Source organism: Otolemur garnettii, unplaced genomic scaffold (assembly GCF_000181295.1).
Source record: "Otolemur garnettii isolate 467f Iridium unplaced genomic scaffold, OtoGar3 scaffold00003, whole genome shotgun sequence".
Lineage (NCBI taxonomy): Eukaryota > Metazoa > Chordata > Mammalia > Primates > Galagidae > Otolemur > Otolemur garnettii.
The window spans coordinates 6,956,015-6,970,015 of NW_003852398.1; the positions used below are offsets into that span (position 1 = coordinate 6,956,015).

Below are 14,001 nucleotides of genomic sequence, written 5' to 3' on the forward strand. Positions count from 1 at the left end.
CGCTGACCTCCCCTAGATGCTCAGCAAATTCCTCCACCCCTGTCCGCCTTTATTTGCCCAATCACTAGGGGTAACACAGACCTGGATTTGACTCCCATCTCTGCCATTTACTACTTGGGATAACCCTGAAAAGTTACTTAACTTCCTTGAGGCTCAGTGTGCTCATCTACTGAATGGGGAGGTTCATGTGAACCTCCCAGGGTGGCTGTAAATAGGGTGCCCATGCCTGTGAAGAGCCCAGTACAGCACCTGGCACATAGTGAGTGCTCAGCTGCTGGCCACTATTACTGCGGCTCTCCAGACACCAGTATTCCCAAAGTTGGTGAGTCTGTGTGATAAACAGAAGGCTTAAACAATGTTCTAGAAAGAGGATAGATTCCTCCGAGGCTCCTGAGTTGTGTGTGAGCAGTTCGGGGGTCTTGGACCACCGGGAGCTGGCACGGAGGATGTCCACTGCTCTTCTCTCGGAGACATCCATCTGGAGCTGTTCTGTAGCTAGACCTCAGTGCCCTCCCTGGGGTAGAGGACGCTGTTGGTGTTGGTGCTGATGCTGTTGTAGAAGTGAGGGCTGAACTGGTTGAGGACAGAGCCTCCATAGCCGAGAGCGTTGGCAGGCATGGGGTTGGCCCACTCGCCCCCTCCCCCATGGCTGCCGAGGTTGGTGAGGGGGGTGAAGGAGTTGAAGCTCAGTGAGTTCTGTCCCATCTTGTCGGTGGGCTCAGGGTTCAGTCCCGGCGTGGCCACAGGCCGGCCCGCAGAGCTTGCCCCCCCAGTGAAGGCTGTCACGGTGGAGAGGAAGCTGCTGAGGCATGGGGTGCCCGTAGGTGGAGGGGGGGACCGCTTCTCGGAGGGGCTGGTGGTGCCGGGTGAGGCGCTGTCCAGCACATCCTGAGGCTCCGTGCTCTTGGGGCTGCCCACCAGGAGGCCGTTCTCCGGCTTCTCCGAGGCCAAGGAGCCTGTGCTGGAGGAAACATCCGATTTTCTCTTCCTCTTCCTGCGGAAATTCCCGTTGTCGAACATCTTCTCACAGTTGGGGTCCAGTGTCCAGTAATTCCCTTTGCCTGATAGGAAAGGGGAGGGGGTCAGTAGAGAGAGGGACTGGAGGCTTTGCTCCTGTCCCTCCTTGTCATAAACTGAAGATGCAGGTGACAAAAGCAGAAAGAGGAGAACAAAAGGCTGGGCTGGGAGATGGGGGGTGCCGTAAGCCGACTGACCGGGGCATCTTTATGTAGGGGGCTCCACCTCGAGGCCCTCTGGGACCACACAGATGAGCATCATGGGCACCGAGCGGTGACAGGGTGTGTCTCTCTAAGAAGGCTGAGGTGTTGGGGCACGGAGGCTGTGTGTGGAGGGCTCCATTGCTGAAGTTAAAGAAAACTCAGGGACAATTCAGGACACTGTGAAAGTTCTGACCTTAGAGTCCAAAGATGGACTTGAGCCCTGCCTGTGCTCCTAACTGACTGGACAAACCTCAGTTTCCTGCTCTGAAAAGTGGGCTTCTTGTCCCGGTTCGACTCCCTCAGGCTCCCTGTGAGAACCACAGACACCAGAGGTAGAAAGGGGCTTTGTAACTACAGGGACCCCTCCCAGGGGCAGCCTGAACTCTGCCCTCGGCCTGAGCATAGGGCAGTCCCTGGATGGGACACTTGCCTTTGCTAACCTTAAAGAGGGAATAGACTGGGGGTCTTTTGAGCCATCCCCTGGCTTCTGGTAGTGGAACAAAAATGGACTTCAATTCTGGGAAAGGGAAGTATGAGGAGTATTTAATACAGTACTGTCTGCAGATTTCTTGTGTTTTAGAATTGCAACATCAAAAGGAGAAAGTTCATGAATTTGTATTTTTTTTTTTTCAATTTTTGGCCAGGGCTGGGTTTGAACCTGCCACCTCCAGCATATGGGGCTGGCACCCTACTCCTTGAGCCACAGGCACCACCCCATGAATTTGTATTATTTTGTGTCATAAATTGACATCTTCTATGCAGTGAGAGTCAATTGCAATGCAGGGGTACACAGCGCACCCCCTGGGTGTGGGTCTCAACTGCGACTTGGACTTTACCTAACAGACACGCAAAAATGTAACTGTTTGTACCCTTATATTAATCTGAAATTTAAAAAAAAGAGCGAGTTCCCCCGTCTCTGGTCTCTGGTGTGAGAGATCCCTCAGTTCAGATTCAAGCCCGCCCCTCTCCTTTCCCTCTGTGTCACCTTACAGAGGCCCCTTAGGTTTCTCAGCTGAGTGTTTGGGGTTAATCACAACTACCATGAAGGGACCTTGTGGGGATCAGAGGAAACTGAAACATGACAGGCAGAATAATGGGCAGGGAATGGTTGCTTAGCCAAGTCAGACTTGGGGTGCACTTGGGTTTGTTTGGTCCAATCATCCATTCCACTTTCTCTGTGCTGGGTGCTGTGGGCCCAGAGGAATCATAACGGTTACAGCCCTGGGTCAAGTGCTTAACAACAAAGACCTCACACACATCACCTCATTCTCCGCACTAGATTCTGAAAAGTAGCTGCTGTTCCCACCCCTCCCTATTTTTCAGGTGAGGAAACTTGAGGCCCAGAGATCTAGCCTGCCAAGGTCCCTGAGTGATCAGCAGGGCAGCCATGATTGACCCCCAAACCTGCCCTGGGCCCGTGTTTTCTCCCATTGCCCAGCTCCCCTTGGCTCTATCTCACAGCAGCCCCCAGTCACTGGGAGGGGGTGGGGTGAGCACAACCATTCAGAACTTTCTAGAATGGGGTCTTGGGGAAGAACAAATTGAGCCTTCCTTGGGCACCTCTGCCCCGGCACTCAGAGGCCCCTTACCTGGGTCGTCCTCGTCCCGGGGCACCTTTTTGAAGCAGTCGTTGAGCGACAGGTTGTGGCGAATGGAGTTCTGCCAGCCGGCCTTGCTCTTGTTGTAGAAGGGGAAATTGTCAGCCACATACTGGTAGATCTGGCTGAGGGTGAGGCGCTTGTCGGGCGCCCCGTGGATGGCCATGGCGATGAGGGCCGAGTAGGAGTAGGGGGGCCGCACCAGCTTCATCAGCTCCTCCTGCGAGGGGAGGGGCAGCCAGCCCAGCTCGCTGCCCCCCAGCCCTGGCACACTGGGCAGCAGCGGCCTCTGTACCCCGTAGGCCTGCGGTAGGAAGGGGCTGGCGTTGGCGCTCGGCAGGTAGGGCGCTGGGGTCATGGTGGGCCCATTGAGCCAGAGGTAGGGGTTGGGGGTGGCCCCATACTCGCCACCCCCCTCGAAGGAGGGGGGCCGCTGGGGGCTGGGCACGCCCTGTGGGTGGAAGAAGTTCTCATAGTAAAGGTTCATCTCTGGGGGCTCCTGGCCGATGCTGGGGAACTGGGGGCTGCAGCGAGGCGGGGAGGGCGCCGGCAGGTCGAAGGAGCTCATGCTGGGACTGGGCCACTGCAGCCACCTGCCTGGCACCTGCTGTGGGAGCTGCCCCTGACAGGTGCTCACCAGGCCCGGCCTCCCACTTATACCCCGAGGGCTTGGCTGGTGGCCCCACCCAGGGGCGGCCACCTGCCTGCACAGCGGCCCAGAGCCCGCCCTCCCTCAGCCACCATCCCAGGGGAGGGCACTTTACTAGGTGGCCCAGGTCCCCATTAAGGACTTGCCAGCCCTGGATTACTAGAGCCAATACGGAATGTGACACGGGCACCCCTCTTCCCCACTCTCCCCTCTCTATCCCTTCTCTCTCTCTCCACTTTCTCTTCACCATTTTTCTCAACATCTTCACTTTCCCCTTCTTCCTTCATTCTATCTCAGGTTTTTCTCTTTCCCTTTTGCCCTCACAGTTTCTCCCTTCTCACTCCTCCCCTGCCTGTGTTTCTAGTCTCCGAGCTCTTTCCCCTTCTCCCTCCCTCCCTCCCTTCCTCATCATCTGTCTCTCCTGGCTTCTTGCCTTTTTCTCTTGGACTCTCTGTCTCTCTGCTTTTCATGTGCCCTGGGCCTCCCTCCCTTCCCACCCCATCTCCCTCTTCTTCCCCACCCAATCCTTGTTCTCTGATCAACTGCCCCCACCGGGCTGGATGAGCACTTTATCAGAAGCCCCATTTCTGGGTTCTCTAAGGTGAGGATACACTTTCTGGAGCTGCCAGGAGAGAAGCAGGTCTCCGAAGAGAGAGAGGAGCATGGCCCTGGCATGGTGTCGGAGGTGCAGCCCGTCCCAGACTCCCCCCGCCTCACGCATGTGCACGCACATCCACACGCACATCCACAGGCACACACACAGCAGGTGGGCAAAGCAGAGCAACAGACAGGAGAGAATGGGAGCTGGGCTGGGGTAAAGTGAGAGAGAGACTGAGTGACTGAGTTTCTTTCTAGCTGCAGGGGCACAGCAGGCTCCCAGCTCCTTGTCTGACCCATAGTCCTTTCAAGTTTCAGCTTGTGGAGATCCCACCTGCAGAGGTTCCTGGCAAGGAGGGAGCAAAGCCACAAGGACAGCTCTGACTGCCACTGCCCTCCTGCCATCGCTCCCTTGTGCCAGGCTCCAGAAGCGGGAGCTGCAGCCCCTGCTGGCATCTCCCTTCCGCGTGGCCAGTGTGCCCCTCTCAGGCCCGTCCTCTGCCTTGTCCCAGGTCAGGCCTCAGCCTGGGGAATGGCTGGTGGTCTCCTTCCCTGCAGGGTAGGCAGCCATGCTCTAAACATATTCTGGTGAGCCGGCAAATGAGAGAAAGCAGGAACTGGCCCCGTGTGGTCCCCTCTGCTCCCTGGTCCCCTGCCTCTGCTTCCTTCTCCCCATTCAGCCTCCCCTTGCTTCCTCCTGACCCCATGTTTCTTTGAGGCCAGAGAAGGAAGTCACTGACTGTCCCAATGGGTGTTTGGGGGTGTTTCCCAAGGATTTCTGCCCTCTCTCTGCTCCTCCACAGCTGTGTGGGGACACATGTGGCACATGTGAATGCCACTGAAAGCATTTCATTTCCAGGACATCAGGGCCCAGAGGATGAGTTTGATGAGGTAAGTGCTGGCATAATTCCCAGGCCCCAAGGAGACATCTGTCCCCACAGGGCTCAGTGATGGAGTGACTGATAGCATCTGATTGCCCAGGTGAGACTTGGGGTGAGCACACTTTGTACAGCAAAGCCAAAGAGCCAACTTTTTGTTTAGAGTTTCTCTACCCGGAGGCCTGGCTTGCTGAGGGTGGGACCCTTATCTTTCAACAGTCTCACTGAAGTCGCCCAATACAGACCCAAAGACTTACAGTTAGCCCAGCAATTCCATTTCTCAAAGCTCCTCTTACAGAATTAAGCAAAGAATTGGCTACAAAGATGTTCACTAGCATCCTTTATGGCTGTAACACACTGTAACTAATCTAAGTGCACACCATTAGGTGATTGGCTAAATAATCTGTGTACCATTCAAATGACACCATGTTATGCATCTGTGAAAAAGAGGTTATAGAATAACAGTGATAAGAAAATATATTTATGTTCACATGATATTATTGGCAAAACAAGCTACAAAATGACATCACTTTTGGTAACTATATATTCATACATCTCTATGAAGTCTAGAGATTGTCAATTATTATTTCTGGATTTTTGTTGTTATTTTAGATAATTTAAAAAGAGCTCAGTAGGTTCACAGGTGACTTGCTTTGGGGGTTGAATGTAAAAGGCCAGAAAGAGGCAACATAGTCCAATGTAGCAAACAGAGGCTCTGAGATCAGGAGTCGGCTGCAAATCCCATCCTCAGTGCTGAATAACCATGCAGACCTTGACCGGAGAGTAAGCTTTTATCAGCCTCAGTTTTCTCAGGTGAAAATGGGAACGATGCCAGCACTTAACTCACGCTGTAAGCACTCACTGGGGTGGTGGACACAATCAGTGTAAATCATTTCACATGGCGCAGAGAGGCTCACTCAATAAATAGGGGTTATTATACATTACAGTCAATACACACTTGGTATCTCCAGGCAAGCACTCCTGAGCTTGCTACCCTGAGAGTTAATTGATCTCTTTTGGCAGCCGGCAGGCAGCAGAAGTGTGACAGGGATTACAATGAAAGAACAGAGGGAGGAATAATCAGTGGGCACCAGAAATACAGCCAGACCCCGCCATTTGCAGATGGCAGCCAGGGCTCAGAATCCCACGGCGCACAGCTGAGCTGGGTCAGGACCCAGTTTCTCAACAGCATTCTGCCCCCTTTGCCCATCTCTGGGGTCTCCTTGCTTAGCAGCATCTCTGAGGAATGCTACCTGTCTCCCTAGATGCATGTGGTTCCCAGTTTCTTTTGCCCAGGAGATCATAGAAAGCTTGGCCTGTCTTAGGGGGCCCTGTCTATATCAACAGCCTCTGGCATCAAGAGCCCAGGTGCTGGGTACCCCAGCCTCCCTGAACTAGACCACAAAGGTAAACCTTCAGGGAAGCAGCGTCCAAAGCATCCCCAAGAGACCCCTCAGTCCAGATTTTTGTGTGTGTGTGTGGTTTTTGGCTGAGGCTGGGTTTGAACCAGCCACCTCCAGCATATGGGGCCGGTGCCCTACTCCTTTGAGCCACAGGCGCCACCCAGTCCAGATTTTCATAAACACTGGCTGCAGTCATAGGAGTGGACAACAGGAGCTGCCTGCTTCTCCCACCCCCGTGAGGTTTAGGAGTTGTAGCCTGGAAGCCCCACTAGTCAGTCCCAGGGAAAGTCTCTATCACCTAGGGACACTGTGTGGACAAAATTATTTTAGACATTTTGAAATTTTTAGAAGTGAAATTTCAAGGCTGAGAAAATGTACTCTGCCTAACTTTAGGAAAAAAAATAAAACATAATGAATAAAAAACACCAATTGGGTGGGTGGGAACGTGAGCAGCTTTGGAAACTCTAGGGCTGCCGCTTGCATCCTATAGCCCAGAAGAAAGCCTTCTTCAGTGAGAAAGGCTCCAAACATCTTTGGGACAAAGCAAAAGACATTAAGAACATGGAATTTGGGAGTAGATGGAGCTGGGTTCAAATCCCTGCTTTCCTATTTGGTAGCTGTACAATCTCAGCCTAGTTTCTTAATCTTACAAGACCTCCATTTACTTATCAATAAAATGGAGGATACAAATCATACCTGCTGTGAATTCTGAAGGAAAAAATGATGTAGTGTACATACGGTGAGGCCAGGGTCTGGCTAAAGCTGCAGAGAAGGATGATGATGAACGCCAGAGTACCTGAGGCCAGGTGTTGACAGGGTGGCTCTGGGCAGGGGGCCCAGCATCCGAGCCGCCTATAAGCAACATTCAACCATTTGCTTACAACTTGGGACAACGTTGCCATTTGGAAGCCTTTCCCAGGAGAGGAGGAGAGCCCTGCTGCTCTTGCTGGAGTAAGTGCCCAGTGGTTGCAGCATCCAGGAGCCCACCCTGGCTCTGAGTTCTACTGAGGGTGAATGGACACAGACCCCCCAGCCAGACTGTGATCAACCAGGCGCCATCACTTTTGGCCTTGACTTTCAGGGGCTGAAGAATCCTGCTGTTTTTCTGACCACAGCCTTAGTTTCTTCATCTGTAAAATGAGAACTGACTCCTTCCGAGTTTTACATTAAGACTGCACGTCAGGCAGGGGGCGCTGTGCATGCCCAGCAATGTTACCCCTCATTAGGGTCTCAGGGACCTGGGTGGTGGGAGATGCTGGGCTGGTGACGCACCGGCTGGGGCTACAACATCTCATGGACCTTACTTACCTCTCCCCAAATTCAACTTTGCTAGAGCTTGGCTTCATGGGTTCTTTCTACTTTCTTCACTCAAAATGCAAATAGTTTCTAATTTCCAGGGTTCCCATGAACTTGGCAGGGTAGAAATTTGTTCAGGATGGGGAATTGGGGGTTAGGGACTAGTTGGTCTCTAGCTTAATCTCTGCACCAGTGTCCTAATCTGTAAAATGTAGATAAAATATTGCACCACTACCTACTGTTCTCAGAGGCTGTCTGTGTGTTTGAGAGTTATGTCCTGGGATATCTGGGGGCTTGACAAGGCGATGGCCTCTCCTTCCCCTTTGTGGAAGTGTGGAGGAGGCGTTAGCTAGACTGAAGACCATCTCCCTGCTCTGACGCTTTTTGGCTTCTGCTGAAGAAACATAGATTAATACTGCCCTCTGGTGGCCTTTTCTCTAAGGGCGGAAAGTAAAGTGCCAGGGTTGTTTGAGTAAAATTTTGGGTCAGGTCAAGAGTACCTCTCCACCCCCCATAAGAGAAAAACTCAGTTCATTTCACTTGGGAGGAGGGGCTATGGGGAGGGAGGAAAGGGGATAAGGAGAGAGGATTGGTGTGCTCCCACTTAATGGACACAATGTAAGGGTGTTGGCATACCTTTTGGGTGTGGGACAGAACTACGAGAGGGACTCTACGTAACATATACAAATTTTGTAGCCTAGTTGTTGTACCCTCACATTAACCTGAAATTAAAAAAAAAAAAGGTTTATAAAAAAAAGAGTTTTAAGGATAGACCCTTAAAGGATAGACCAGATTAGCACCTTAGAGAAAAAGACCTTCTCTCTCCTGCAATGGAAATAGTGAGAACTGCGATGGCAGTGGGGGAGACACATCTCAGAAGGCAGCCCTGTGGCAGGTGGACTGGACTGGATCACAACACATTCCTCCAGCGGTATTTTCTGAGAGCCTTAACGTTGTTTAATCTCGGAGCCTGTTTTGCTCAGCTGTTGCAAGGAGTGAAGGGGTAATACAGAAAATGCCTCTGAAACCATGCATGGCTGTAATTCATTCCTTCGTGTTCTCTGTGAATATGATTATAAATTAGTTTCACGGCCCCAGTTCTGGGCTGGTGTTCAGGGCACCATCCTTGTCAAACGACACCGCAGATCACACCACTTGGGATTTCTGCCATCTCCGTGCAGCGCCTGTAGTATTGATTTATTGTACTCAGGTTTTAATTGGTTCTCTTGCTTTTTCTTATAGATAGTGAACTTATTGTAAAGATAAATTCCTTATAGTTTCTGGAAATGGATCCTCAATAATCAGAAAAATTAAGATTTACTTAGCATTTACACCGTGGTGTTGGGCACAGCTTAAACTCCTTACCTGTTTTATCTCATTCTGTCCTTCCAGAAGCCCTAGGAGGTCTGTACTATAATTATGCCCATTTTATAGATGAGGAAATTGAGGCTGCACAAATTGTCTGTGAAGGCCCTGGCCTGAGCTTGCTTATTCTACTGGAACATGAGATTAGCACGTGAGGTGCTGGAGCACCCTGGCCAAGCACCTTGACTGCCTTTCTTGAGAAAGTAAAAAGATTAAAGAGAATTGAAAAAGGAGTCAATTTTCTCATCATGACAGTAGTAGGCAAAATGACAACACCCTCCCCGAGAATCTACAAATATGTCATCCTCCAAGGTAAAAGACACTTTGTAGAAGTTATTAGATTAATCACCTGATAGAGATATTTATTGTCCTGCATGCATTAGCCGGGGGCAGCGGGAGCCCATTGTAAGAGGCCAGGGGGCATTTCATAACAGAAGATGAGATGAGATGTGACAATGTAAGCATAGATGGGAGTGATGTGGCCACAGGCCAAGGGGTGCAGAAGGCCTGGTAGCCTGTGGAAGCTGGAAGAGCCAAGGAAACAGAGTCTCCCTGGACCCTTCTGCAGGAACAAACTCTGCTGACACCTTGATTTTTACCCTGTAAGGCTCATTTCAAGCCCATGACCTCTAGAATAAGAGTAAATTGGTGTTGTATTAAGTCACTAAGTTTGTGATAATTTATTGTAGCAGTAACAGGAAACTAAAATGTGGGATTCAATGTCACATGGAAGACCCCTTCCTGTGACACCAGTGGCCTTCATCCTGCCCCTAGGGAAGGTGTCTGCTCAAAGTGGAGTTCCTTCCCCTTTCCCACCTCTTCTTCCTCCTCCCCATCTCCAGGCCATCTCACCTCATGAGGACTCCGGTGGGCAGTGATGGCCCTTCTGGGCCTCAGTTTCCTTGTCTGGCAAATGGGAGGTAATGCTGTGTGTTTTTGAAGAACCTGCCCAGCAGCTCCCACCTATGGAGCTTGTTAGAATAAAACACATTTACCTGGGCCAGGCTCCAGAGCATCGGGTGGGTTGGGCCCTGGAGCGCTTAATGGGTTTCCCTGGAGTTCCCATGCATACCTGGTTTAGAGACTGAGTGCTACGGGGCTCCGTGCTCTGCCCCAGAGTCAGCCCTTGAGAACATGCCACTTGACGTCTGCTCCAGAGCCTGCAGCATAAGGTCCCAGTTTCACCACTTTCAAGCTGTGTGACCTGGGAGAAGTGCCTGCCTTTCTCCCCTGTACACTGGGAAGAGGGTGGTGATGAGGTTTCAGAAGTTATTAAGTGCAGGTTGCTAATTACAGTGCCTGTCATAGTAGGGGCACATATGTGCTGCATGGCATTCAAGCCCTTCATGCACTGTGGCCCAGCCCACTGTCCTATCATGTGTCCTTCACTCTCTGCTCCCCTCCTTGGTGCGGTCCTGTGAACTTCTCACAGCTGCTCCGGCCTTGGCCTGTCTCTGCAGAATAGCCTTTGTCTGGAGTGCCCTCCTCCTTCCTCTCCCCCAGAGGACTCTGACTTACCTTCCCGGGCCAACTCCAGTGCCATTTCCCCGGAAGCCTGCCTTCTGCTTCCCAGGCCACTCTGCCCCCCACCCCCTTACCCCTTATCGCCAAGCCCCCAGCCCCTTAGTACCTGGAATACCCTTTGGGCCATAATGTGTCCTATTTTGCTGAGATAATCAATGCACTGCCTGACGTCATGACTGGATCGGGAACCGCTGGAGGGCAGGGATGGTGTTTTCTTCTGGGCTTTGGGTGATGCTCAGCACAAATTAAGTTCCTGGTGCATTTGTGACAGCAGGCTGGGGTGGGGGAACTGGCCATGTGATGTTCTCTTTACTTCTGCTCGTCCTGTGGGAATTGGGGTCACAGTGGTAATGACTGTGGGTACCCCACCAGTCTCTGTTATCGGAGTGGGATGATGCCCCTGCAGAGCCCAGCACAGCAACTCCCCATGACCGCCTGTGTACCATGGTCACCTGTGCTGCCCGCCTCATGTCCAGGTGGGTGGATTTTCATGTGACCGGGCCCAAAGGCAGTTCCCCAGATCACAGGAACCACCTCTATTTCACAGAATCTTTCCAAACGATTCTCTGTACTTTTGCCATCCTTTATAACATTTTGTAATGAGCATTTTGTAAATAAAGGTACATTTAGCTATGATGTCCCATTTTCCCTATGTGTGGTGACTTCTGGGGTGACCTTTGGGGTATCCTGTGTTTATGTGTGAATTCGGTCACTCCAGGTTGAATGATGGGGACTATTCATGGAAATGAAATGCTTTTCTGAGCGTTCATTGCTTTGAACATTATGTAGTTAACGTCGCATTTTTCTGTAACATTTAGTACTAAATAAGTTACCTATGTTTCATTTTAAATTTTTAAAGATCCATGTGAATTCTGGAGGTTTGTGGTAAGGACGGACCTTTCATAAAACCCAGTTACCTCTTTGCAATTTCATAGTCATAAAATAACTGTGTAGGCAACTCCCTTCCAGATTTTCTCACTGGAAACATTAAGAGTTCAATCTAAGAGAAATAATACTGTTAATTGTGCTTATTATAAAGGTTTAAGTTATTAACTCTTATCATAATTATAAACTTCTGAGTAAATAGAATGCATTAGTATTTTATAAATCACTATTAAAATCTTCCAGAATGATACCTGCTCTGTGCAGTTGGTGGGTTTTTTTTTTTTCCTTTTTTTTTTTTTATTGAACGGTAACTATGTACATTAATGCACTTCTAGGGTACAGTGTGGAGTTTTCACATGCAATCTGAAATACTTCCATCAACTGGTCAACACAGCCTTCATGTCATTTTCTCAGTTATTGCTTTAAAACATTCACATTCTACTCTTAGAAAGATTCACCTGTACCCCTATAAGGTAAACCTCAGAAGTAATCCCTCCAAACTCCCTCCCTCCACCCATTCCCCCCTCCCTTCTCCCTCCCCCTCCCCAGTTGGTGGGTTTTAACTCTCGCCTGTCCTGTACTCTGTCCCCACTCCCCCTGGACAGCAGATGTCCACTCTAAACTCCCTGCCCCATCCCACTGCAGGGGACAAGTTCTTTTACTGCCAAATCCTCCAATCTTCACCTAACCTACCCTCTTCCTTCTAAAGCCTGCCTCTGGCAAGAATCCAGTGGAGAGAAAGTTTGGCTTTGGAGCTGGTCCCTTCCTCTTCTATAACCCCCTCCCATCCTCTCTCTGAAACTTCCCCCTCTCATCCTCCCACAGTATTTGCATGTCTCAACTTACTATTCATGGCACCGTTCAATGGCCTGTCCCCCATCCAAGGGACATATGCACTGTGGAGAGGAAACGGATGGGTGCTTGGTACTGAATATCTCTGATGTGTCAGAGTCTAAGGAGAAGGGTTTCCCTTCATCAGCCCTAACTCTCAGGATGACTTATGAAGGGTGGGGAACTCTCCATGGACTACTCCTGGATTATCTGTGCTTTGGGAAAGGGAGAATGACAATCATTCTGGGCCTAGGGGTCTTTGTAGTACTTCACTTTGCACTGGCCCGTAAGTACATAGGCAAAAATACTTTAATTCCTTAATCATCTCCTTAAGCAAGGTAAAACAGTAGAGCCAGTGGAGCCCCTTGCTGTTGGGTGGGTCTTAGCGATGCATCCACAAATGAGCGTTAAGCCCTCACTTCTGCGGACGGCGTAAGGACCGTGATGACCTTGGCTGCTGTGGTATCTCTGGCGTCTGACATAGCACCAGACAACGGGGTGTGTGTGTGGGGGCTTCCTCAACATCTGCCAGTGTCCGAGTAGCTGAGCCTGAGGACATGGACCTGGGGGGGCTGAAGTGGGAGGGTGGGGTGCCCCATGGCAGTCTGGCCTTCTCAGTGGGGCACATTCATCAGGTTTGCTCAGTACCTGAGACACAGCATATCTTTTTGATGTTCCCGGGAAAACTCTCAGGATGGGATCCAGTGCAGACAGGTTGGGGGCTGGGGTCTGCGTGTGTCTACGTGTATGCCATTGACAGCGCAGCTGCCATCAGCCATATGCACACTGAAGGGGCCTCCCCCTCCCTAAGCATGTATTTCCATGGAATGGAGGGGAAGATTAGGGAGGGCAGGGAGGGGTGCCACTTCCAGAGATGTCCACTTAGGACCTCTAGAAAGGTCTTTTTGCCTCTTTTAGAAGAGTCCTCTGTTAAGAGAGCTCCATGTGATTAGTCTATGGGGCTGATCTGGGGACAGTGGGAAAGCACCATTGCCCTACGTCCCAGCTCCTCTTCTGGGTTATTGCTATCACATTGTCTCTTACCACAGATGAGGAAACTGGAATTACAGAGGCTAAGTCCTTTGCCAAGGTCACAGTTCAGCGATTGCATGTCTCCAGGAATCAAAGATTCTTCTGGAATGATACCCGTATGCTTATGTAATGTCCTTAGGGATTTCTGAGTGCTTCCCAGGTAAAAGGAGCTGTCTGAGCCACCTTCAGTTTGGGGGCTGTGTCCCTCCGCACACTAGCTCTTCATTTGAGAATTCTCCCTCAGGCTGCAGACAACAGACAGCCAAGCAAACAGACGGCAGTGGAAGTGGCCTACCTCACCTCCACGCCCCCAGCAAACTTTCAGAGCACAGGACTCAAACCAAAGCATGAAAGAGTGAAGATGTCTCAGCCTGTCTGGAAAGGTCCAGTGGGTTCCGGGGGAGTGGGCTGGGCCAGGTTCACTGGGGTCTACGTGGTACACCTCCTGGGCCAGTGAGTCATCTGGATGGCAGGCTGGACTTCTCGTTTCCTCACCCACATGACCCTGGCGCCGCACTCGCTCTTTCTCTGGCCAAACCCAACTGAGTAAAATGCCCTGTGTGGGGGGGTGAGATCTGCCTTCCCAAGTGCTGTCAAGAGGGCTAGAGGACTCAGCTGGAAGTGCAGGGAGTTCGTTAATTCCCACTTTGGCCATGAGCATTAGGAGAGAGAAGCTTCTCTAGATTGCCTGTCCAGAGTGGCGAGCAGGCGCCCGCCGGGCAG

General features: G+C 51.0%; 1 protein-coding gene across 2 annotated transcripts; it reads right to left on the reverse strand.

Moving 5' to 3' along the window:
• Window positions 1-495: 495 nt before the first annotated feature.
• Window positions 496-3,439, reverse strand: FOXI1 (forkhead box I1). 2 transcript variants are annotated; one of them, XM_012807968.1, is made up of 2 exons: window positions 2,810-3,439; window positions 496-779 (listed from the first exon to the last, which is right to left on the reverse strand). In XM_012807968.1, the coding sequence occupies exons 1-2, from the start codon at window positions 3,384-3,386 to the stop codon at window positions 496-498; spliced, it is 861 nt and encodes a 286-aa protein (XP_012663422.1). In that variant the 5' UTR covers window positions 3,387-3,439. The 2 variants fall into 2 exon arrangements, with proteins under 2 accessions (XP_012663422.1, XP_003782004.1); XM_003781956.1 differs by having other exon boundaries at window positions 496-1,061.
• Window positions 3,440-14,001: the final 10,562 nt, after the last annotated feature.

Excerpts from the sequence above, each read along its gene's own strand:
- FOXI1 (XM_003781956.1), bottom strand. The coding sequence starts at position 3,386 with ATGAGCTCCTTCGACCTGCCGGCGCCCTCCCCGCCTCGCTGCAGCCCC. Across the intron at positions 1,062-2,809 it reads CCGGGACGAGGACGACCCAG|GCAAAGGGAATTACTGGACA; the intron begins GTAAGGGGCCTC and ends CTTTCCTATCAG.